The 26,500-nt window shown below is 39.3% G+C and overlaps 1 protein-coding gene across 1 annotated transcript in view; it reads right to left on the reverse strand.

The window, feature by feature from the left end:
• SORCS2 (sortilin related VPS10 domain containing receptor 2) overlaps window positions 1–26,500 on the reverse strand; it is a gene marked incomplete at both ends in the record, with an annotated part of 571,047 nt that overhangs the window by 14,593 nt on the left and 529,954 nt on the right. The window contains 9 exons of the mRNA XM_082482792.1: window positions 3,242–3,367; window positions 5,014–5,126; window positions 6,952–7,075; window positions 8,405–8,538; window positions 13,968–14,154; window positions 17,619–17,790; window positions 19,182–19,310; window positions 19,913–20,046; window positions 21,400–21,520. Of these exons, the coding sequence (XP_082338918.1) occupies window positions 3,242–3,367; window positions 5,014–5,126; window positions 6,952–7,075; window positions 8,405–8,538; window positions 13,968–14,154; window positions 17,619–17,790; window positions 19,182–19,310; window positions 19,913–20,046; window positions 21,400–21,520 (1,240 nt within the window). The remainder of the gene's footprint in view (window positions 1–3,241; window positions 3,368–5,013; window positions 5,127–6,951; window positions 7,076–8,404; window positions 8,539–13,967; window positions 14,155–17,618; window positions 17,791–19,181; window positions 19,311–19,912; window positions 20,047–21,399; window positions 21,521–26,500) is intronic.

Genomic DNA, 26,500 nt, shown 5'->3' on the forward strand with positions numbered 1-26,500 from the left:
AGCGGATACAGCATAGTAAAATATGGTCTCTCACAGTTTTATGGAGCAGAGCCATTAAATATACCACCATATCCTAACCCCAGGTGACAAATTGTCTGAATTTTTCCGTCTACTTGCTTGTATCTTTTCTGAAGATAATTTTCTAAAAGATCAAAGCTAGTTCTGTACTCTACGCCTTATAATTTAGGATACAACTTTCCACAGGATGCCAAATTAGAAATACACTTTATATCCACGAAACCTTCACGAGCAACTCCTTTAATGATATTATCAATTTTGGTGTTCATCTTTGACAAGTCTTTGCAGTGTAATAGATAGAAATCCCTGTAGTCTCTCTCATGTTATGGACGGAGAGTACACAAAAGTTCAAATTCAAATATCCTCACTCATATTGAGGAATATCTAACTTCTGAAGGCATTTCACTGACTTTATTACATTTAGGGGGAGGGGGAGAATGACTTAACGTAAGGGTGATGTGAGCATGGCCTCAGTTATTTTACGGGATAATTACTCCAGATAGCTCCTAAGTATTTAGCTTTTTGCTCAAAGTCTGAAAAGAGAATGGCTATGACAACTATATTGATTAGCAGCCTTTAAAGTGTTGCTGGTACCACTGAAATAGAGTTACTTAGTCCCGGTCCAGATTCATTCACATGTTCACGGTACACAATGCAAGAGGGACCACTACTCGAGGCTAATCTGACTTTCACACAGTAAATGAAATTACTGAGCCCCATAACTTTGGATACATCATATTTTCCTGACAGGTGTTTGAAGAATTCAACATTTACCCTGTTTTTTGCTTATGTGACTAACACTTGTTCGTTATTTCTCTCCCCACCCCTGGGTTCCCACCAAAGCCTATATGAACTACACTACCACAGGTGAAAAACCTGAATCTTGTGAATTCAGCCAAAGGTTCTGGCTTATTTATTTCACTGTTAGATTGATGGTTGTTTCAATACTCATGGGGTTTTTTTTCTGCCTCGAGGTATTTATTGAGCAGAGCACTGCCACCTCTCTGTTTAAAAAACAAACCCAGTGTCTGGTGCTCTTCTCTAGACTCTCTAAGTAAAGATTCTTATACCAGCATTTGAAATTTCTGTCTTCTTTTTCTACATCCTTTCCAATGACAATACTCGAACATATGTACACGTTGGCTCCTGCATTGTGGTATAAGAATGCAAAAATAACGACACTATTCAAACTCTTATCCACTTATACATCTAGGGGTCTGACTTGCCCTTTTTGCCAAAGCAACTGTTTGGGAATTTTCATGTAGTAGCTTGTCTAGATAGAGCCCAAAATCTTCCTCGGAGCCACTGTTTTCCAGGCTATATTTTAAACGCACTTTAATTGACTGAACCGGACTCATCCCACCTGACATTAGACATGTAATAGACGTGCATAAATCAAGCGACTGAGTTTTCCTCTAGAGTCAATGATTAGAATTAAATACTTTTGAAACTGCTGTGTTCTTAAAACCAGGTTAAATCACAGTCAGCTTTTATTTCTACATGCATAAATTTGAAAGAAAAAGGGCTTTTGTCAGAATGGAACCAAACTTCAGAATTATTCAAAGGACTCCTACTACTACACTGCCAGCTTACTTACAATCTTTGTTATTGCTGACTATGTTTATCAGTGATGACTCCCATTCTAGACCACTAACTTAATAAATAGCATCACATCACAACACTCCATGTAAAACACCAAAAGAAACTACACCAAGTAGGTGTTCTCTACCTGACCGAGAAATTATTGCCTTTAACAATCCTTCAGAAATCACATAATATCCCAAATCTAAAAGGTGAAGAACAAACAGGTTCTCTTTAAGGGAAGACATTTCATAACTATGTCTAAGGATTTCAGGGACATCTCCAAACGCACAGAAAACATTCTGCATTGGTGAATCCTTGCAATAGTGTCACAACACTGACTTTGAGAAGTGGCACTAGCAACATGACAAAGCACATCTTTCCAGTGAAACACGATGAAGACCTTCAAGATTCTTTTCTGATGACAGAAGAGAATGTACCAAATCTTTAAACAAGTGACACTGAGTATTTTCCTGTTGACTTAACCAGTTACAGCTCCTAAAGAAATAATTTCTTTCTAAAGAAAGAAAGAAAGAATTTCCTTTAGAACCTGCACCTCGCTTCTCTACTAAAGAAACAGCCCGCTAAAATTAAGCATTTCCTGCAACATAATCAGGATTTCAGACTCCCAGGAATTCCCACTATGAATACAGAGGGAGAGCAGTAAGGTTTTGGGGGTTGCCACAAAGCAGAAAATTTTGTGCGTTCACACTGTACTATGTGCATTTTAAAGTAAGACACCTGTTCAAATACTTGGACAACATCAGCATACTCCTTTGGACCTTCCAAAGTGTACTCCATCAATTCCAAACACAATCTCCTGGTTTTGTGTTAATATGAAGAGCTTTGTCTTACCTACTTCTCCAGGTCTTTGGATACTGTGACCTTGTCTCAGAAAGTTGTAAAATGCCCTTCAAAATTAACAATACCTTATATTGGGGTTCTTTGTAACTGGCAGGACTTGAACTGCAAGATACAGGCACAACGTTGGGATCTGTTCCTTCTCTGTCACAGTAAAAGGATGAATATCATAAATTGTAAGTGCCAGTCTTCCGATTCTCAACTGGCATAAGGTCTTTTATTATGGAAGAAATATGGTTTGGAAATAAGTGGGGAGAAACTAATGTCTGATTTTCATTCCTGTGTTCCTTATATTTGTTTCTTGCCAATTGGAAAGGTTCATAAAGGCAGAAACTGCCTACTTGATGCTCCTTACGCTACAGGTCAACTGTTAAGGTTCTGTTTCTGTTTGACCTGAAATCTAATTTACTTCTGAAGACAGTGAAGATATGGTTCATCCCTCTTTAGAAATATCAGTGCCCTAAATACATTCTTTGCTTTACCGGATCTTCACAGACTAACATGCCATCACTGTTGTTTCTGTTTAAAAACCAGACCAGTATTAGTTATTCTTGAGAAATACACTAATACCTGTAAGCACTAGATTATGGTGGTCTATACACTGTCAAACACAGCAGTCATAGCTGTTGGTAGCTTTTAGCTGTCTCTTGTCAGGTGGGAGTGAGATCTTTACATAGTTAGGGAGCACCTTTTAATTTCACATAGAGACAATGACAATACAGCCACTAATTGCAAAACAGGATGAAGATTGTCCTAACCAGACATACAATGCTCTGGTTACCTTATCACTAGTCACACTTCTCTTCCTTTTTGGTTGGTTTACTGGTAGTAGCACATGCAAGTCTGCAGTTGTGGGCAGACCGGGTTTCACGACTGTCATGAGTGTTTCTTTGGGTATATTAGTTTCCTGTGAAGACAAAGGCATATGGCAAATTATAGGACAGTGTTCTTCATATTTTATAGAAAATACATAAATAACTCCACGTGTGTCTTTTAGTCTTTAGTGTTCAGATCCTTAATATTTAGAGAGGATTCCATCAAAAGCTAAAATGTGAACAAAGCCAAACATAAATTAACTGAAATGTGAGCTGCTCTTTGAAGACTGGAAGAGCATTGTTATCACATTAAAGAGATTTAGTGGCATCATGGAAAGAAGCAAAATGAAGTGGTATGCAGTTTTAGCAAAACTCTGCAATGGCTGTGCATTTCTAGGGTAACACACACACACAAAAAAATCCTAAGTGATTTAGGATCCTTTGTAAGCCGTTCAGACACTTAGTAGATTTAGAAGGGCATATTCCTAAGGGCATATTCATTACAGCTAACCTTAGCTTGGGGAGGCTACTTTTCCATCTGTGTTTAATGGACAGAGAGAAGTCTTCCAGAGTGAGACTACGAGCACCCAGGCTCAGTTCCCGAGATTGTTATGAATACCTGCAATCCCCCACTGAAAGTCAAGTGCATCCCCTTTCAAAATGGTTTGTGCAAATTTTGCTTTTAGTCCCAAGTTCTTCCATGTGTTGTATAATAATACAGTCACACAATGCCAATGACAACACTGTGGGCACTTTCCATAGCCTTTCTCCAACGGACCCTGAAATTCCATTAAATCGTTCATATTCTTTTGCAAATGATTTCGTAATTATAAAAATTGAAGGGCTATTTTATAAGGAAGCAAAATATTTGTTTGACTGACACTGGTTATGGAATGGGTTTAAATTGGGAATTTACTTTAATCTGACATTTGATACGAACCTTAAAAAACAAAGGCAGGAAAAAGTATAAAGTCAAAATTCCAGAGCCTGATTTGCACTATTGTAAATCCAGGAAAAGTCAAGTGATTTCAAACACGAGCATTTTCAAAACATTATCAACCTGCACTTCAGTGCTATTGTTCTCAGAAAAAGTCAGTGTGTGCACACTCAGTTGCTGGCAGTGTGTGTACCTGAAAAGCACAGCTCTAGAGTTCACAGTTTTTATGGGGTACTTCTACTTATCTCACAGAATTGCTGCATGGCTTTGTACTTGTTTTAACCTACAGGATTCAACTGCTCCCGACCCACATTTCTTTTGCGAATATGATCTAAAAAACCAGCTGTACAAACTGTTTGCCTAGATATTATATATAATTTTCAAAGTTACACAACTGACATTGTAAATTTTCTCCTTCTGTTTTGTTTTTACACAAAGCCTGTGTCTTTTATATTACACAGCATCCTTTGCATAACTTCTAAATATATCACATTTAAGCTATTCTTCCTGGTTTGGAGTCAGCAGCGTTTGCCAATACATCTATCCCTAATCCCAGAGAGCAATACTTAGCAGTAAATGCCAATTAGGCTGCGTTAGACCTAAACTTTTTATGTTACAATATCATCATCTACAGTCGGCATGTAAAAGTGACACTAGGCTCAAACTCGCTTAAAATGTGGCTCATTAGGTTCATTTTATTATTTTGCACTGCCTCCTTTTTTCTAAATGAGAAGGCATTAACTTAACCTTCAAGCTTTATGACTGGCGAGGGAAAATTTTACGAGCAATCTGAAAGAGCACCTTTGCAAGAAGTCGTGTTACTACCCGCCCTATGTCTTCCCTCCACTCCGGTATGTCAGGGTTGTATATGTCCAGGTGCTTAGTAAACTTCAGAGGAAGAACATGAAAATGATCTAGGAAAAAAACAAAACAAAACAAAACAAAACTACAAACCAAACCCAAACATTTTTGAACAAGTAACAAACCGGGTTGCAAAAACAGTTTTGCAGAAAAAAAAGCTGAAAATGTCTATTTGGCACTATTTGCTGTGCAGCGCTGCAGTATCTAGGAACCCCCACTGCTCTGTGTTGTGTACCCCTGCACAGAGCACTCCTGTCAGGCACTCAATTTCTTTCTGTATTTTCCTCAACTTCATCAAATTTGTGCCTAAAGATAAAAAAGCAGGAAGAAAAAAAGAAACAAAGCACATTTACATATGACTTCTGAGGTCATAACCTTCCCAATATTTTTTCCTTAGGACAATACAACACGCACACGTGGTTGGTTTCTTTTATTTGTAATGGGAATGAGCCAATGGATTCTATTCTCACTGAATCATAAACATATGGGTTTTGCCCATTACATGTTCCCGTTTTTCATGAAAAATGAATATTTTACTTATTCCATCAACTAGCTATGAAAATAAGAACAGAAATGATATCCCAAAGGCTAACTACTGCCCCTTCCAAAAAATAAAAACAAGGTACACCCACAACATTGCTCTGGATATTGTGCCAAAACATCTGAAATATCAGAAATGGGCTGTTCCTCAGTGAACAGTCTCTAAAATCTTCCCTTTCTCCATATAGGCTCCCTGGATGAACACCTGGGGAACTTAATGCAAAGCAGAGAAAGAGGTCCTGTGGAATGTATGAGTCAAACCTGGCCTCCCCAATGCTTCTGACAGAATTGTATTTTAATGTGGTTTTCTTTTCCAAAGGTTTCTTTATTTGCCCCCTGACCAGTACTTTTTTGGTCTTAGTATCAGGATTGGCCAACGCTAAGAGCAGGAGCAGCGTTTGAAAGCCAGTCATTGATCTTGTCACACCGAGATGGCTTACACTTCTAAGGATTTCCAAAAAAGTGGATGCATTTGTAAGTGGTATCATAAACGTTACATTCCTTTATCGTAGGAAAGGAGAAGTTTCATAAAAGCTGCATTTAGCAGGAGTGTGGTTTTTACCACTATTTTAAATTAGTAAGTATACTAAAAGCAAAAATAACAGAATATTCTTCAGACAATAGAGATGTATCATGTTGTGTATTTCATGATATCTGAAGGCTTTTAGCTCTGTGTCAATAAGAAGCTTTTTCACTTATCACAATTCCCACATGTGACAGCACAAATACAAATGTAAATAATTTGTCAGCACTTTTTTCACAGTATATTATGCCTTGTCATCGCATTATAAGACACGCCAAAACACACCAGGGCACAATGTGAAAAAAAAAACCTGAAGAGTTACTCAATAATTACAGTGGAGCTATATTTGATCCAAACTCTCAGATAAACATCAAAGGAACGGTGATATGTTGTGATAAAAGGCAATTATTTCAGATTGTTTTTAATACTGAGAATATATATGCAACTAAATTTTCTTTTTTTCAGAGGTCTTTAAACTGTTTTATTTAGAAATTCTAAGAAACTCTCTAGTCATAGGCCAAAAAATACTGCTTAAACACTATTGCTACATATAGCATTTGGGAACTACAGTAACATTTTACATAAGCACAGGAAACAAAATGTTTTAGATGAAACTCTTCCATACAGTGACACTGTTCAACTTCAGGGAGTTACCTAGTGACAGTTCATCCCTCTTATTTTAAGAATTAAATGCAGCATTAGATACCATTTTACAACAGGTTCAGTTGTGTCAGGGCTGGTTTAGGAGGTATAAGAAACAAGTGCACATAAAACAAACAAACAAACAAACAAACTTAACAAGAGTAGTGTCTCACCAAAAACGTGGACAACTTTTGAGTCCTGCAGCATGGAGCTCCCACAGGAAGCCTGCACTGTAACTCTGACATCGCCTGTCTCGGTAAACTTTGTCACCAGAAAACTCTCCAATGTAAGGAGTGGCTTTAAAAAACAAAGGAAAGTTGAAAATAGAATATTAGCAAGAACTACAAGAACAGTGTCTGAAGAGACAGTCACTAAAAATACTAGCAAAAATGGCTTCACATCAATTATTCAATTAATCAGTATTTTATCAAATTGATCAATTACAAATTTCAATACAGAATATATTTATTTCCCTAAATGCAATGTTTATAAACAGAATAGCTGCCAGACAGGGCAAACATTTCTTTTAGAATGATTGGTAGAGGTTATAATTCAGATCCCACTGAAATAAACGGATTTTGAGCCAGGCTTACAAGTCTCTACGTGATCATATATAGCAAGCCGTTTGCCTCAAAAAATGTGGGGTTTAGTCAAGGATTAATTCTGTCAACTTAGAGCATGACCCACAGAAGCGCACCAGTCCACCGTAACCTCCAAGGCAGAACTGAGATACTCTGTTCCCTGACCACATCTGTATGAATTACAAAACCCTTCACAAGTCTACGTTGATCTGCAGTGCCTGTTCTAGCAATGGCAAAGTCAATAATAATGACAAGATACTGGCTGGGATTATGGTAGACAGCACATTTACAAGAAGTAAGTTCACTGTGCTTATCTGAAGCATTCCTCTGTCATACTCAGTCTCCCTCATAAAGAAAATATTTTACTTATCTGTTATTGAGAGAATTAAAAGAAATTAACCCAGCTAGACAAGAAATATTCCCAATAGAAATACTTGGATATTTATTGCTCTAGGATATGTTTATCTAGACACTCTATCCCCAAATGAATATCACTAGATTGTTTGAGTGCTTTCACTCTTTTGATATCCTTTTAGATATCCCAGTTATTTTTGACATCCTAGTTTATTTTAGACTCCTAGAAAATATTTATCTATACAATGAATACATATATATTTTTTTGTACAGCACTTACATTTGCAGTACTCACATTATCAACATAGAACTGCATAAATCCAAGTTTCATCATTCACCAATGTTATGATCCCAAATGCATACCCCTCCAAAAGTTTTTTCCCACAGGTAATGAAATAGAATAAATTGGTGTTCCTCCCCCAAAAATAGTTTAGAAATTCAAACCAATTCTAGAAGAGAAATTTCCACTTCCACTTAATCAATAAAGGGAAATTAACACCTTAAATATATGTGATAAAACAAGGAAAGTTAGATCCTGCTTGCCTCCAAATATAACTGGCCATTTGGAATGAAAGATGGTCTAAAAGAAGTCACGCAACATGGTAGTAATATTTCTATTAAAGTAAAAGGTGTGACTCAACCTTTATTTGAAAGAGATTGAAAATAATCTCAGTCAAAACCATTCACGCACCTGAAGATTGTTTCCTATCCACCAGTAGAAGACTGTCAAATTAGGGTTCTTAGGCAGTATGATGGCTGTCAGGTTCACCTCCTGGTTTCTCCCCACAACTGGAACCACTTCTAAATTTAAAGCCTGTAGTGGAGCTGAACAAAGTTCCCAAAATATCATTGAACAAGAATCCATCAATTCTTTAATGCCTCTTTCCCCAAAAGCCTCTCACCTGCACACCACAAGGTCCGAATTTATTTTTCCCTCCCCCTCCTGCTTTACATTTGCGATGAAAGCTATGGGCATAATTGGAAGGACCTCATTTTAAAAAACAAAAACAAACCACCAAAAAAATCAGTTTTAAAGAAAAAAAAAATCACAAACAAAATCCTAGCACAACGTGATTGATCACCAAAATGCAGCTCTCTGATGTACTACTTGGGTGCATGTCCAATTCTAGAAACCATAAGCTGATACCCCAGTTAAAAAGCAGAAAAGGCATATCAGCATTTTTTTTCCTTTTCTTTAAGTAATAAAAGGTCAAATGAATAAAAATCTAACAAATCTCTCAAACTGATAAGGGAAAAAGCAGAAAACTGAAAAAGAATGTTGCTGACTACTCATTTCCATTATAAAATACAAGCTGTTAAGCTCAGACCATGCATAAGATCTCATTAATGCATGCTTTAAAATAGATGTGTGTATCAGGGGAGCATTTATTTGCAACTCAAAATAGATAACCTCTGTACTCCAAAATATGCCTTTAGAATAAGTTTGTTCCTTTCTGAACTTTTGCCTTCGAAGGCTGTAAACATTATTACTTGTATAAAAGAAATGCATCATTACAATGACTTGATCTGCTTCTTAATGTTGTAGTTTGCTTCATAGTACAATAACTTTATTGAAAGAAAATCTTTCTCTCGGAGGTTTCCGAGTATGTCTTCTTCAGAGTGTTTGAATCCTAGAATGGTTTGGGTTGGAAGGGACCTTTAAAGGTCATCTAGTCCAACCTCTCCTGCAATGAGCAGTGACATCTCCAACTAGATCAGGTTGCTCAGAGCCCCGTCCAACCTGACCTCGAATGTTTCCAGGGATGGGGCATCTACTACCTCTCTGGGCAACCTGCGCCAGTGTTTCACCACTCTCAGTGTAAAAAAATTTCTTCCTTATATCTAGCCTAAACCTACCCTCTCTTAGTTTAAAGCCATTACCCCCTGTCCTGTTGCAACAGGCCTTGCTAAGAAGTTTGTCACCATCTTTCCTGCAGGCCCCCATTAAGTACTGAATGGCTGAAATAAGGTCTCTCTGGAGCCTTCTCTTCAGGCTGAACAACCCCAGCTCTCTCAGCCTGTCCTCATGGGAGAGGCTTTCCAGCCCTCTGATCATTTTTGTGGCTCTCCTCTGGACCTGCTCCAACAGGTCCACGTCTTTCCTGTGCTGAGGGCTCCAGAGCTGGATGCAGTACTCCAGGTGGGGTCTCACCAGAGTGGAGTACAGGGGCAGAATCACCTCCCTCAACCTGCTGGCCACGTTTCTTTTGATGCAGCCCAGGATACGGTTGACTTTCTGGGCTGAGAGTGCACAGTCAGCTCATGTCCAGCTTTTCATCCACCAGTACCCCCAAGTCCTTCTCAGCAGGGCTGCTCTCAATCCATTCTCCGCTCAGCCTGCATTGATACCGGGTGCTGCCCTGACCCAGGTGCAGGACCTTACACTTGGTCTTGTTGAATCTCGTGAGGTTCACAAAGGCCCACTTCTTGAGCTTGCCCAGGTCCCTCTGGATGGCATCCCATCCCTCGGGCATGTCAACCGCACCTTTCAGCTTGGTGTTGTCTGTAAATTTGCTGAGGGTGCGCTTAATCCTACTGCCTGTTGAAGATATTAAACAGTACTGTTCCCAATACAGACCCCTGAGGGACACCACTTGTCACTGATCTCCATCTGGACACTGAGCCATTCACCACTACCCTCTGGATGCGACCATCCATCCAATTCCTCATCCACCAAAGAGTCCGCCCATCAAATCCATATGTCTCCAATTTAGAGAGAAGGATGTTGAGTAAAAGCTTTATAATAGTATAACGTCATAACTAGAATTTCTTAACTTCAGCTGCACCATCTATCTAGGATACCAAAGTGCCGTATGATCCAACTTGCATTCATTACACAGAATGAATACTAACCCATCCATTTTTGTTTCATTCTAAAGATCTTTTAACTCATTCAAAGGGTTTTCATCTCAGTTCAAATTTAAAGGTAAATAATACCCGTCCAAAGCCTTTCTCTTACTCTCTTTCATTAATTGATTCTTTGCCCGTTCATTTCTAATTCACTTCGATTAAACCGATTGAACTTCTCTGACAGCAAGTCGGCCAAGCTGTGCACACCTTCCTTCTTTTCCACCTCACTTGAACCAGCCTGTGTGCTGCTTCATCTGAATATGAGGATCCACTTTCAGTCTGTGTTTTCTTCAATGACTCTTTAACCACCTACGTGAATTCAAGACATGTTGAGTGTTTAAACAAATGGTTTCTTCAATAGCTTCTTTACCAAAATGGAATTAAAATGCTCCTCCTGTTGCTAGTGCCTTGAGGAAAAGTTGTAGGAATCCCATCAAATTTGTTCCTCCTAGAAACAGATTTTCCTTCTGATGAGGCAAATTAAGGAAGTCTGGATGGATCTGCATCACTGTTTTGATTTTGCCATAAATTTACATTTTCCCAGAGGAAACTGGTCATTCTGAGATATGGTTTTGGTCCCGAAGCAGGTTACTTTCTTTTCCAAAATTTTTAGAGGGGAAGTTGTTTGGTACTTGAATGATGACTGTTATTTCTATACTCCTATATAGTAAAGAGCTAAAAATAATTATTGTGAGTCCTTCTGCTTGTCTCGGTCACACAATTCCATAATGTATTTGAACAAGCTTCCTTAAGTGTATACAATAGGAATGAAGTTATCTTCTACGATTTCTGTTTAACAAGTTACAATTTCAGTACAGTTTTCAAAGCTCCCTTATTATTCACACTATAGACTTTATGGTTTCATGAAAAAGAAAATGTATGCCTCGTTCTTCTTCAGTTATTCTTATTCTGGGTTACCTATTCATGTTTATTCTATCAGACTTGCTCTAATTTCTCTTACAGTTCATTAACAAGTTGTAGATTGTGTGATCTGGATAAGAAAGCATGATCTGGATAAGAAAGCATAATCTGGATGAGAGGCCAAAGTTCATGCAATTGTCCTGCATTACAGGGCATCCCATAGCAACAGAACTTGGCAGAAGTAAAAAATATTCCCTTTACCATTTGTCCCCAAAATATTCCCTGGGAATTCCCTCTCCTATGAGGAAAGGCTGAGAGAGCTGGGGCTGTTTGGCCTGGAGAAGAGAAGGCTCTGGGGAGATCTTATTGCAGCCTTCCAGTAACTAAAGGGGACCTACAGGAGAGCTGGGGAAGGACTTTTTACTAGGGCATGTAGCGATAGGATGAGGGGGAATGGCTTTAAACTGGAAGACAGCAGGTTTAGATTAAACATTAGGAAGAAATTTTTCACTTTGAGGGTGGTGAGGCACTGGAACAGGTTGCCCAGAGAAGTTGTTGAGGCCCCGTCCCTGGAGGTGTTTAAGGCCAGGCTGGACATGGTCGCTGTATGGAGTGTACAGAGCAACCTGGTCTAGTGGGAGTTGTCCCTGCCTATGGCGGGGGGTTGGAACTTGATGATCTTCAAGGTCCCTTCAAACCTAAACCATTCTAGGATTCTATGAATACATCAACTGGAGATAGAGTGAAAGCAGGACTTTTTGGACATTTCTGCTTTCATGGCATTCCACAGTGAAAAATGTCCCTGAACGGCTATTAGTGTTTCTCTAGAACATAGATATAGCAGTTTAATTAGTGCCAGTTAATTTCCTCAAATCTTGTAATTTTCTTAAAAAATTAAACAGAGTAAATCACATAGAAAGCATTTATTCAAGAGGGCTAGGTAACATGCTTCCATGAGCCTTCTAGACCATTCACGGACAAGCTCAGGAATGGACCACATCTGCTTCAGTGCTCTGGTGCCTCTGCACTTCAGCACCAAAGTCCTCTTAACACACCAGTCATTTTACTTGTGAAAAATACCTCTGGCTTCTGCAATTTGTAAATCCACTACATAAACCACAATCAACAACTTTACTGTTTATCCTGACGTAGGCCACACCAGAACCACATTTTGAGAAAGCGGTTGTTCCGCTTTCTGTCAGGGCTTGCTACTGCTTGTCATTCTCTGAACAGTAAGAAGTTGTTCTCCCCAGAGAGAAGGGTGTTACAACACAGAGCTTTTTGCTGTTCATTGCTTGAGCAGATCTCATGTTCCTGTGCTTAATCTACTTCTCAGCACCTAGAAGTTCCTAAAAAGTAACAGTGAAGCCCTAAGTAATTTATCTGAGCTCTTTGGAGTTTAGAAAAGAAACACGCCAAAGAAACAGGTAATGAAACTGAGGAAGAGAATTTGATTCCGATCTGTTCCATTTGTTTTTAATAGGAGATTGACCATTAGCATTGATGCGTTGGGCTCCATCTTCTAATCAGACAGAACTGGAAACTCTGGACTCAAGGACTCCGACCAGCAAAATACAGAAATATCAGTAGTCACCAGACAGGCTGACATAAAGCACATGGATCTGTGCACAGCCTTGTATGTGGCTCCGGCAATTTCCACTGCTCTGGGATTAGGATGGAAGACACACGGCTCACAACAGAGGGAAACAGACACCAGGAGAATGCAAGATGAGTATCTTTTCTTTTGATGCTATTTATTTCTGAATTTTTGACACATCTGAAAACAGGCAAAGCAATAGCTGTCTTGAATCTCGAAGGAAGAGGAGAATTCAGTTCCAGTTATGAGTTTCCTTCTTCGTTCCAATTATGAGATGACTGAGGTACATTAAGCTTGCGATGGTGCATGATATTCCCTGTGCCATCCTATTCTTTTCTTTGAAATCTCTTTGATGGGGTTTTTACGTCTTAATTAAGGAGAGGGAGAGAAGTCTAAGTCAAGTAACACCGCCTGCCGACATCCCAAGTACTACTTTAAAACTTCGTGAGAACTAACCACCTAAAGTCTAGATTCTAGTGCTTAAAAAGTAGCCTGACTTTTAGAAACACTGGGATTTTGATTCTTTTTTAAAATCATACAAGAGCTGAGATGTTATCAGCACATGTGTTCACTTGCTTCACACAGCACCTAGAGGCTTCTAAAAAGATATAGCTTGAAGTGTTAAATTTTAGCTGCTGAGAGTGCCAATGGGGTCTTGAGTTAGGAAGATGGATCAAACCTGAGATTTTAACTGAGGCATGCTTGCTATTTAAAAGATTAATATACCATCCTTCTCCCAAATCAAAACAAAACTAACTCTGACCTCCTAATAGATGAGGTTTACAAGCCTCTGCATTAACAACACACAGCACTGCAAGACTGCATGAGGTCATTAAAAAAATACACATTTTCCCTAATTATGACCAGTAATTTTCTTTACTACTTCATAGTTTTCATGAGGTTTTTAAGGAGTAGCAAAAGTAAGAAAACCAAAGAGCTGATTTACAGTTGACTTGGACGAACACCACAGCCTCATCATGCCCAGCCACATTCTCAGCCTTCACCGAGACACGGTAAATCCCAGGATTCTCATAGCGGTGACGGATGGGTTCTCCAGTCATCGTAAGGTTCACATATATCGCCTTAAAGCCATCTCCAAGATCTACCTGGTATTTGGTATTCAATATATCACCCTAAAAGGAAAATATATCAAAAATATTTTAAATGGACAGAACCAAAATAGACAGGACACATGATTATAACCATTTCCTGAATCACTACAGCCTTTCCAGCCCCAGCTAGATATTTTGACTCAATTGCAATAGTTGCAGTAAAACCCCTACACCCATGGCAAAGACTGTAGTGCAACAGATTTTATGTGCATTAATAGAGATAATACTAAATTTCCACAGTAAGGTTCTACCTGAAAATAAGACACCCCAGATCACTAACCAAGTGGTACGACACAGAAACCATCACTTGTCTTAATGCAGCTGGACATGAGCGAACATAATGCTGCAGGGCAGCCCCAAGTTCCGGAGTGATATTCATATTGCAAATCACTGAATATTGTTATTTTAGTGAATTACCACTCATCCAGTGAACTTCTAGCCATGCAATTATAAAGTAAAATTAATTGTTTCAGACATTCTTCACAGCAGCTTCTAACCACACCCTCTGAGCGTCAACAACTTCAAGATCCAAGCTGGAATCTTCTCATAGAGTTGTACTGCTTCATACAGAGCTACTGACGTGTCTAGAACTAACGTGATCTACTGCAAAATTAGATGCATGAGTAATGAAGCAGATTATTGAGCTGAGTTCGGAAAAGGGTTTAAAAGTCCAGCCAAATAATTCCATCATGTCAAACATCTCACAGAATCTGTAATTCACTGCACTTCCGCTAAGTGCTCCTTTAAATGATGCTGTCTTCCTGAACTGAGGCCTAAAATACTGCAAGGCTCATACTACTGTCAGAGGACAAACATATGCCCATCATTCATGTTGTCCCGGTATGGCTGCTCAGGAGAGAAGTCAGGCCTGTGCTACATGGACTGGTGATGTGGATGGAGTCAAAGGAAAATTCATTTCAGCTGTGAGCAGCAACACCTTCTCAATACTGCTGGCAGCACTGCCTTAGCCAGCTGCCCTGCTTCCTCCGTCTTCAGCAACACGTTCCTGCTCGCTTGCCACAGTACAGGGCCATCACAGCCATGCAATTAAAACAGGTTGCAGGGCCAGGCTTGGTAGAAAATCCCCTGTACTGTGAAAATACAGTGTTGGTTTAAAAATCTTCGGTGCCTCTAGGAAAGGAACGTATACGTCCATATGCTAGTCAGGTGACCTGAATGGCCATCAGAGCAGAGAAGGATTGACACCCATTGAAGTATTCAAAAATCAATTTGTCTCCCCAGAAGCCACTCTCTGAAACAGGTTTATATCAAAATCTAATCCCAAAAGGTAGCACTAATGTAAAATCAAAGGAGGCAACAAAGCCTAGAACTTACGTACCCTGGCATTACAAAGGGAAGGAAAACATACTATTATTTCCTCCTTTTATGATTTTGCAGCTTGGTTGATTTTCTTCCATGTTTTATCAGATGAAAGAGCATTGCTTATAATGTAAAAGAATACCCATAATAAGGGACCTGTAGGGTTATCAAATACGTAAACACCATATTTCAGCACGCATAAAGGACCTTGAAAGCTTCTTTACTGTGCACATTTTTTTCCAAGTAACATCTTTCTTTTGACAACAGATGGGTAGAATTTAGCAGAGGAGATAATATGTTATTAAAGTTTAAAGCAAAAGAGATGTCTTCTTGCCAGCAATGTGCCAGTAAGTGGAATCTCTTTAGACGACATTAGCTTGCAAACAGTTCTTGTTCCCTCTTTCTTATGCTAACAAGTATACATGCGTATTTTTTTCCAGGTGAGACAGAAACCAGTGTTGAAAGTCAGTAGATGCAAGCTTCTCTTAATGTTTTATTCTAATAGCTTCCCTAGTGTAAAGATGAGAGTGCTGTCTTCAAAACAGCAAGGCACTTCTTTTTCCCTGACCAGGAAAGACAGAGAGCAGTGGACAGATAACAAAAGAGTCACATAGGGAAAAGGCAGCTAAATTTAAAAGGAATTGGGGCTTCCACTTCCATGTAAAATAGATGATTGTCGTGACACTATTTATTCATATATTCAGCCAACAGAATTTGGGAAAAAATAATTATAATTATAAATGAATATTATTTCTAAGGTCACTTGCAAATTGCCCAAACATACCGAAGCCTGCTTTCTTTACTCCCTGATGTCTGCCATTCCTGCACCTAGCAACATGCATTTACGTAAACTAGTAAATTACAGAATCACAAAAGTAATTTTGTTCAGCAGAGAAAGTGGTATGTTTTGGTTTATCCTAGTAGAATTGTTTCTTAAACTCAATAATTGTTATGAATTCTCATTAGACTTCATTGTATAGATTAAATCCTAAGGGACACTTAGGGCATTTGAGTATAAATATTATTCTTAGCCATAGGGGGCAGCAAACGGTTACATTTCTTGTAAATCTGCTTTCTAATTCGATGTACTGAGCAAAGACTTCATCAGAAAACACAGCACGGGATTCCCTTCAAGATCCCTGACTTCTGAAGACTTCTGAATAATTTTAAGTGTTTTACATATTGCCACAGAGATTCATGAAAGCTTCAGAATCTATACAGTAGGAAAAAAAAGTCTAATTGCCAATAAAAACCATCAAAGTCCAAATGGCAACCGAGTGCTCTACAGTTACAATAAACATTTCCAAACAAATCATAAAAAGAGAAGGTGGCATAACTTGCCACACAACTGTTGGGGCACCGCAAGCATTGGGACGCAGAGCCTACGAAGCATTAAGCAGCCCGGTGTTCTGCACGTAACCTTCTTGATTCCATTACAGAAATAAATCCCAAATGCCTGATTTATACCGCAAGGGTTTGCCAAAATGTGTGAACTTTCTTCACGTTCTTGCAAATCAGTGGGGTTAGCCAGGAAGTGCAGTACTCCGGTAACCTGAGCACAACAGTTAGAGCCTAATACTACAAAGCAAGCATTAAGATAGATACCCATGGCAAACAATTCATCCAAAAGTTACTCGCTGCCGTTGGTCAGGGCCTTAGGGCATTGTCTCTCTCAATAAACGGAAAAAAAACCCAAAATGTATCTTTGGCAACACAACTAATATATAATAAATGTTCTCATGCTGTGCTGTTTCCTGATTTCTGTAAAGCTTTGCCCGATTCCTGTCTGAAAGGCAGATTCTTAAAACCACTTAAACCAGAATATTAAATGTTCTCTGCACTTCTGTTCTTCTCTGATACAGCAGTTGAAATTCAGTCCAAGGAGACTGGTGATTTAGTTCCTTTGATTTTCAAAGAAGCCCATGCCTTTAAGGAATCATGACTGACCATGCTACTAAGGAGACAAATTCCATTCTGTGGACAGAACTTGATGGTTCAGTGAGTTTACTGGATTGTCTGATTCACTTGAAAACAGAAGTTTCAATATTTAGAGAGTCATTCATCTTCGTCATAAGCACAACCTACTCTCATTCAGCAGCAAAGCAGCTAAGACAGAAAGGAACCATAAAAGAGGAAACTTTCGTAAAACCAATTTTCATTACTACCTGCTCTTGTCTGACAATGAAGGTGATGTCTTCCCCAGGCTTTACAGCCAGGCTTGCTTCTCTGATGCTGATCTGAAGTCCCTTGGGAGCAATCAGTGGACACATGTGCTGTGCTAAGTTCTGCTGTAGGTCTACGCCACCTTCACACACATTAGAAACAACTTTCCTGTACCTGCAAAACCAGTAAGCAGCAAGCACAATGAATCAGAGGTGAGCAGGAGAACACCATCAGAGGCACTGAATGTGTGATGGTAGCTAATGTATGCAGAAGATTTCAGATGATCAAAAGCAACTCATGATGCAAGTACTTTGATGATGGACATTGCTTCTACTGAGTAAAACCTGTTGAAAAAAGAGGGTGTGGAACAGATGAGGATTTCACTTGTATGCATTAGAAGAGTCTGCCTTTTCAAATTTAGAAACACATCTGACCAGCCCTCCAGGAGCTAGGTAGTCTGCTGTCGTCTCTGCCATCCCCTTTCCTAGTCTTCAATGCTCTAGACCTCTTGGTTCAAACCCCAAAGATCAGGAAGAAATTAGATCAAGCAGCTTCTGCATTAACCCAGAACCAATTGTTTATCCGCTGCTCTCAAATCCATGCATTTCTTAAAACACTTAAAGCATTTATTTAACATAACAGCATAAAAGAGTGAAAAATCTAACACTTTCAAAGAACTAATAATGAAATACTTGGACGCGTACAGTAATTATTTACAGATCAGTTTCACTCAGGTATGTTATTTTTTAAAACTGGAGTCAGATTGCACTCTTTTGAATTGCTATTCTGTATATTACAGCTGTCAGCCGCAACCCAAAAGGCATCATTTTCCTTGGTAAGGCAAATATACACAGAGACCGTGATTCTATTGCAAGATTTGACATTTCATCATTTGGTTCTCATCTCCACAACCAACAGAGATGATGTTATGATAAGCCAGAATAGATGCCAGCTGCAAGTTATTCTCAGCACAGACGTCAGACTACATTGTAGTGTATATTCTATGTGCTATTGTTTACAGTTACTAAAGCCTTCCTTTGATTCTGAATGTTCCATATGGTCAGGAAAAGAATCTATTTTCCACAAAACGCCTTACCCCTATGGAAGTGAGAGACTGGGAAGTTCTGGGAGATGTTACTGGCTCCTCAGAATAATTCATTGGATTCAAACTGAAAATTGGTCTGAACCCGAGCAATGGGCTAAAAAAAAAAAAAAGCCTTTGAATGGACATTCCTATCAGAAGCGTAGCAATGGTTACACAAGGCAGTTACAAAAGAAACCCCAAAAATACTGGGAACAAGACAGCTCCCCCTCTTCTCAAATGGGTTAGTTTTTGAACTGCTGTGAACATGTAAAGTAACATTCCTCTTTCATTATTTTGTAGGAAGCTTTTGCACATGCTCTAAGTCAGAGTCAGAACTTTTGCATTCCCCCCCCCCTTTTTTTTTTTTTTTACAGTTTGCCTTATTTACATTTCTGTAAAATCACTTTTGTGGCCCTTGGGTGGAATGTTCTCGCCTGCTCTGGAAGCCTCTACAAGCCAGGGGAACAGAAAATCAGCTTACCCAGTGCTGCTGGTGTACGCCTGCCCCAGCACGCAGTCTTCAGGAGGTGCTTCTGGGTTAAACCAAAAGTCAGCAAAGCATTTGCTAGACTCCGACTTCAGAGGTGCAGAGCGCTCAAAGCCATAATCACTGAAAAACATCAACACCAAGGGTGTTACTATCCCCACTTCATTCAGCAGTCTAATTTGGGGTGGATGAGACTACTTTTTAAGAGTAAAATGATTTTTTTAATATTCTACCAGCTGAACATACAAGTTGATGAAGCCAGTTCTGTTCCAAGTCTAATTTCAATGGGAGTTGTGTACACCTGGGGGAAAGGCTGGTTGTAATTACTTTGTCATTTCCGCAAAATTGGTACTCTCTCGCTAGCTTAGATTTTTAAAAGGTTTCCTTTCCCACTCAGACCAACACATTTCTTCTATTTTTTTGCTTCATTTGCAAATAGAAAGGCTTTGCTTGCCTTACAAATCAATACAATGGTCATTTTTCAAGTCTTGACCAACAGAGAAAAACATCAAGATTTGTTCAGTCAGGTGAAACAAACACTTAAAACATGGCAATGTTTTTAAACAACAGCAAAAGCAAAAGCAACCTGTTATTCAAATTACAGGTTGCCTATTTGTTTATACAAAGCTATGCGGAGAGAGGGGCAGAAGGAAGAAAATAACCCCAGCTCAAACTCTAAGTAACTATTTACTAGCAATAAATCAAAGGTCCACACACAGACTCACCATAAGAAATCAGAGTTCACACATTCACAAACTTTGGATGTGAGAGCTGATGTGAAACTTCTCCCTTTAATGCACCACGATGAAATCTTCCTCTTCCGAAAGCTCCGCTGCTGGCCCATGATGCAACGATCACCCTGAACATCAAAGCACTGGACTTATTGCACACCCGTAACCAGTAACTTGCACACCCGTAACCCGTAAATTGCACACCACACAGACGTGACCTTATGTTGTCATGAGAAAGGCTGGTCTTGCTGCCAAGACTATAAACTTGTGTCAACTCTTTCATATTCAAATGTATAGGTACAGAAAGCTCTCAGGCACCGCCATCGACTGATTGGGCCATTACAGAGTTGTAATGTACACTGTATTTCAGGGCACAAATCCAAAGATGTACATGAAAATTTCAAGTGCGATTTAACCTGTCTCATGTGTGCACAATCTAGGCACAACCCTACAAGTGGCCATTTAAAAATGTAGCGTGGATATAGATGGCTGAAGTTCTACCTAAATCACTACGTCTCGTGTCGGCAGTCAATGCAAAGCACCAACCATGCGGACGCGGGTTGAATTCTAACTATCTGAACACACTTGACTGTTAACTGGGCAGCTGCAAGTACTCTGTCAAAGTTATTTTAGTAGCTTCTAATTCCTGAAAGATATTTCAATTCCAATATCCCAAAATACTGTTACCCTTTAGGCTCAGATCTGCGTAACGTTCTTCGTAAATACACAGCATTCCCAAACAAGAAGTATAAAATTAGGCATGAAAACTAGCAAATGAGAGCCGAAAAGCTGCAATAACACAGGGTTGTATGCAAAAAACCCTCCAACCCTGCAGAGAGCAACAGAACAAATGTACTGAAGACGCACAAACATAATCATCAGAATTATTATGAATAAATACGACATATTCCATTTAATGTGGTCTCTTTAATCAATACATTGTATAGAGAATGTAGCTTCCCAAAGCTGGATTTGGCCAGAGAACCAGGATTAGCACAGCCTTAATGCATTACTGCAGAAACGGTATTGCCCAAAACAACTGGACCTCATTACACGATTGGTCCGCTGAGAACCTAAATTACTTCTGGAATAGGCTTTACTTATGGCAATTTATATATGAGTACAGTATGTGGTCAGGAAGTTGGCAGAACGTATGACTGCATGTTGAAATTTCTTCAATCAATATCACACACTTTAGTTTATGGTATATGCTTCACAATCCAGCAGGACCACCTATTATTATGGCAGACCACCAGATACACTTCTGCCTTTCCCAGGACACAGACTGCACAACCAAAGAGAACAAAAAATCCTCCGCCATTTTAAACTATTGTAAAATCAGCAAATACCAACATAAAGAGAACAAAGTGGGGGATGTATCATCCAAATTCTATTTGTAAAAACATTTTACTAGCACATAGTTCTACATGAATCTGAAAGCTACAGAAAAGTTGTGGCAGTTAACATAAGACCACGAATACCTGTAGATTTGTGAGCTCCCAAGATTCATAGTCATCATCAGAACACTCCCTGGGGAAGGATGGTCTGAAGTCCACCTTCACCAGTTCCCAGTCTGAACGGTAGCTAATATGTCCAAAGACTCTAAACAAAAAGATCAAAAATAAAATCTTACTAGAAAGAAATACCATACATCTAAGATTCACAAGTTTCAGTTCTATCTTTTCCCTTCCGTGGTCATCGTGATGGTGTGCTCCACCCCAACCTGACATCTCCTGTAACCCTGCTCAAGCGATAACCACCAGTGGCGGTCATGATGCATCTGGTGAAAGCGGGTTCAGGGGAGACAGATAACAACACAATAGCCAAGGGCTAATCTAGGACAATGCACCCACCTAACCGCAGTGCTGGGCGTGTGACTCGAGCCTAATTTGGAAGAAACTAACATCTACTGTCGGTATGCAAATATACTATGAATCAATCATCTTACCCTGTAAATAGTGAGTAGCCCAAGAGCCCTTTGAGCTCTCCTGCACAGCAATGGGCTGCACACCAGGATCTCCCCTTGAGTAGGGACACCTCTCAAGGTTACTCCTTGTGGCCGAGAGATTCCTTGCCACAACAGATTCACAGCAAGTGACTAACAGAATGCTAAATTTTGAAATCTTAGCTAAGTGATTTACAGGATTGATTGTGCATACATGATCATTTAGACATAAACCGTTGACCAAGTCTGGGACTAGGATTGGATCCAGCCGCACCCAGACTCCTCTCTGAGAATGAGTTTTGAAAGCAAGGGGCTCATTTCTGAACCTCGTGACTCACTGGGAGGGTCTCCCCGACAGCTCTCTCTGACCCTGTCCTCTACGCAGTAAATAACCAAGTGTGCCTCGCCATCGAATCTTGTTAAACCACTGTCGCATTTACTATCAAACTTTGCTAAATTGCTGTTTTATATCAATAAATATATTGCTGCTTCTGTTTTACAAGTGAAGTGCATCACTCCATCCGCGACAGTCATGGTTCCCTCCTAAAAGGTTAATTTTTCTTCCACTTTTATTCCTCTTCATGTACAATGTGTCTAGTTAGAAAACACTTGTGACTTGTCTATGGAACTCTACAATGAAAAAATATAGCTCATAGATTAGAGATCTTTTTCCCCAGCAAACTATCCAGAAATTTAAATGGAACTATACTACCTTTTCTAATTTGGAACCCAACATTTTTGTCATTATCTTGTTATGTGAAACATTTTTTGACAGGGAGCTCAGATCAGGGAGCAGAAACCCAGGATCACTAGGTTCAATTTCCAGCTCTGTCACTCATTCCTTATGATTACAGTGCAACTTTTTCAGTATTTTGTGTGGGGATTTTGTTCTAAACTTCTACAGATTTCAGATGGCAATTTGTTATTGTTCAAACTCACAGCAGTATCATGAAATTGTATTCACTTCTAAGGAACACACTGAAGCTACACATTGTGCTGAAGAACTCTCAGTCTCCTCTTCATTTTAGATAGTCCAAAATATACAAAAAAAACCAGCCACAAACTGGAAATTTCTTTTTGGAAAGGAAAAAAAAAAAAGGAAATCTCATTGCTTTAAAAACCAAGCTGCACTTTCAAAGCAGCCAACATTTTAAAGTCAGAATATTTATCTCCAAAACAAAATGGGTAAGTATGACATCCAGCAACAAATTAGAAAGGATAAAGACTCTATTTGGGTAAAAGTCAAATGTATTTGTGGTTTGTATCAAGCTCATGTGGCTTACTTGCCAAAGAATTTAAGGTTGATTCTGGAGCCAACAATTTCTGTGCAGTTCATACTGCACAGAGTTCATATTCCAAGCTTTAGTAGCATTCTTCAAACTAATTCATTCCTTTTGTTTTGCCCTCAGTTTTTGTCCAAATCCAGACACAGCAGGAATGGTACAGTTTTGCTAAAAGCATTCTGCTGTGCACAGTCATTTCTCTTGTCCTGAACAGCAGGTTCAAAGTGGAACTAGGGTAGACCAGAAGTGAGGAAATGGTGGATTCTCTGCAGCACAGAGGCAACATCCTCACACTAAGCCTCGTCCCTGGTGGATGGAGGTAGAGCTCTGAAGTCTACCAAGGAGGCTGAAAAACAGTTGCAGACTAACGATGTGCAGTGATTTCCCCCTGTTCTTTCTGGTGTATTTGCTTCTCAGCCATAGCACAGAGATGTAGGTATCTATAGATGACTCCCCATACTGCCCACATTATATTGACCAAACAATCCACGCGCACAGGAAACTTCACCATCAGAAGTGCACTTAATTAAACAGAAACATGTGCATTTAGTTTGTATGTCTTACCCATTTCTTAGTGAGGCTCTGAGATGAAAGGACTTGGATCATCTAACTTTCTTTCCTTTTCAATCTACCCACGGCTCAGAAGTAGGAACAATACACAAAAACTAAAAAATGTGGCTCGGTCTACTGGCTGTATGTGAACATAGGTGTGTGGTCCCACTTCTCTCAGCAGGAAGACTGCCTTGCATCGAGACCTACAGGTTTAGTTCGTTTTTCTGGTTCAGCTGGATCCTGAGAGTTGCTGTCACCATATAATCTTATTCACTTGTAGTTACATAAGCAATAAAGTGACTACTTAGGTGGTCTCATGCTTTTTCCACAATGCCTGTTTCAATATGACCGGCTTTGCTGACAGGCACGAAGTGTCTTTTCCATGCTAAATACATGTACCTTTTCTTTTCATCTTTTTTTTCTCCACACAAGGTACTAACATAAGGCAGACTTCACCGTGTGCTTGTGCAGCTACCTACCTCAGTGAACGCTTATTTAGACACCACAAAACTTTACAAGTTGGTTACACTTCTTTTATTAATTCATTTATCAACAAATACATTCAAGTGCAAGGAGCCAAGTCCTGTCAAAGCTTCACTCCTGCCTCAAGAAAAGTATTTTCTATGGAACAAATGCAATTTTCTTCATTCATGTTAGCTAGCTCAGGCAGATTAGTCAGGAACAGAGAAGAAAGGAGATGGTCGAGTTCAATGCAGAACAGAATAATGAAATTCTCATGAAAATATAAAACAAAATCTCTGAACTATTAATAATCATCTCTGAGACCTCACAGAGGACGAGGGCGATTCCAGATGACTATAGAAAGGGAAACATTTTGCCTATGCATATATATGTATATACAAGCGTTTATATATGTGTGTGTATATAGCCATACAACCATAAAAACTAACAAAACAGAGCCCAGGGAGTAACAGAATTAATTTTGATATCCACAAAGATACCAAACAAATTAAGCTACCCACTTATAAGCACCTTAGAGATAATTAAAATGATAACAAACAACCACCATGGATTTGTCAAAATCAAATCATGTCAAACTAATGTAATTTCCTTCTTTTACAGGGTAACTGGCTTAGTGGATAAAGGAAAGGAGAAAATGTAGCATATCTTGACCTTTGTTAAAGGTGTTACACAGTTCTAGCTGACATTATCTCAATGTAAAAAAGAAAACATCAGGGAAGATAAAATCATTGTAATGAGGAATGGTCATACGTATCCAATTAGAAGAATCCATTTTCAACAAGTAGTTATCAAACAGAGAAATATTTCGAGATATGTATTGCAAAGACATGATGGATCCACAGTCGATATTTTCATTAACCAAATAACACACAAATTTTGCAGATAACACAGGAGGAAGGGGATGGACACTGACTGATGGACGCAATGGTCAGAAATAAACAGGATGAAATACTCCAAAACCAACTGCAAAAAGTACTCCTAGGAAAAAAAAAAAAAACACACAACAGAGGCACAAAACCAAAATGGAGAATAGCTTTCAAATATCAAAGAAAAGGCTTGGGGAATTCTGGGGGATTAAAGCAAGAATGCAATGTCACTGCAAGAAGACAGACTAATTCTAAGTGGTAATCAGAACTGAAAACCAGACAACATGGAGGTAATTATTTTGATAAATTTGGCACTGGTGGAGCCTCTGGAAGAATATGGTATCTAATTTTGGATGTTATATGCATATTTACCCACCCACTAAAAATTGATTTGAAGAGGGGCAAGGATGACTCATAAGCTGCTTAGAAAATGTAACCAGTGAAGAAAGATTGAAAGAATTGTTTTTTCTCTGGAAAAGATAAAGCTGTACAACAAAGTGTCTTCAGAGTCTTGTAACAGATTGAAGAGTTGTCTTCAAAGAGACTTGGAGGAATGGCAAAAAAGAGGAAGGACAAGGATCAACAAACCTAAAAGATACAGCTGCACAAGTCTCTAATTCTTTCTCCTCAGCACGGCTGAGGCCACACATGGAGTACTACGTCCAGTTCTGGACTCCATGAGAGAGACATGGACAGACGAGGGAGTCCAACCAAGGCCACAAAGATGATGAAGGGACCTTCCTATGAGGAAAGGCTGAGAGATCTGGGACTGTTCGGCCTGGAGAAGAAAAGGCTCAGGGGGACCTTATCAATGTATATAAATACCTGAAGGGAGGGTGCAAAGAAGACGGAGCCAGGCTCTTTTCAGTGGTGCCCAGTGACAGGACCAGAGGCAACGGGCACAAACTGAAACACAGGAGGTTCCCTCTGAACATAAAGAAACACTTCTTTTATTGTAAGGGTGACTGAGCACTGGCACAGGTTGCCCAGGGAGGTTGTGGTGTCTCCACCCTTGGCAATGCTCAAAAGCCATCTGGACACCGTTCTGGGTGACTGGCTCTAGGTTGTCCTGCTTGAGGAGGGGTGTTGGACCAGATGATCTCTAGAGAGCTCCCTTCCAACCTCAAGCATTTTGTGATTCTGTAATGGTAAAGGTACAAGTTATTGAGGTTGTTTATTCTCCCTCACTGGAGTAAGAAATTAGTGAAAGATCCGTAGAGATGATAAACTTTTGAGATATTGCCCAGTCCCATATCCAATAATTTTATAAAAAATGTAGAAATTATTCTAGAAATCACATAAATTCTACTAGAAGAATATGAAAGCTACATGTAAACAAGCTACATGTAAGCAAAGGTACTGCTTCAATGGGTGACCTTTTTAGCAAAAGGCAGAAATAACCTTTCTGCCTGTTGGTCCAGCCTCTGGCAAAATAAATAAATAAGTAAATAAA

Source organism: Vanellus vanellus, assembly GCF_965231255.1.
Source record: "Vanellus vanellus genome assembly, chromosome: 4".
Classification (NCBI taxonomy): Eukaryota; Metazoa; Chordata; class Aves; order Charadriiformes; family Charadriidae; genus Vanellus; species Vanellus vanellus.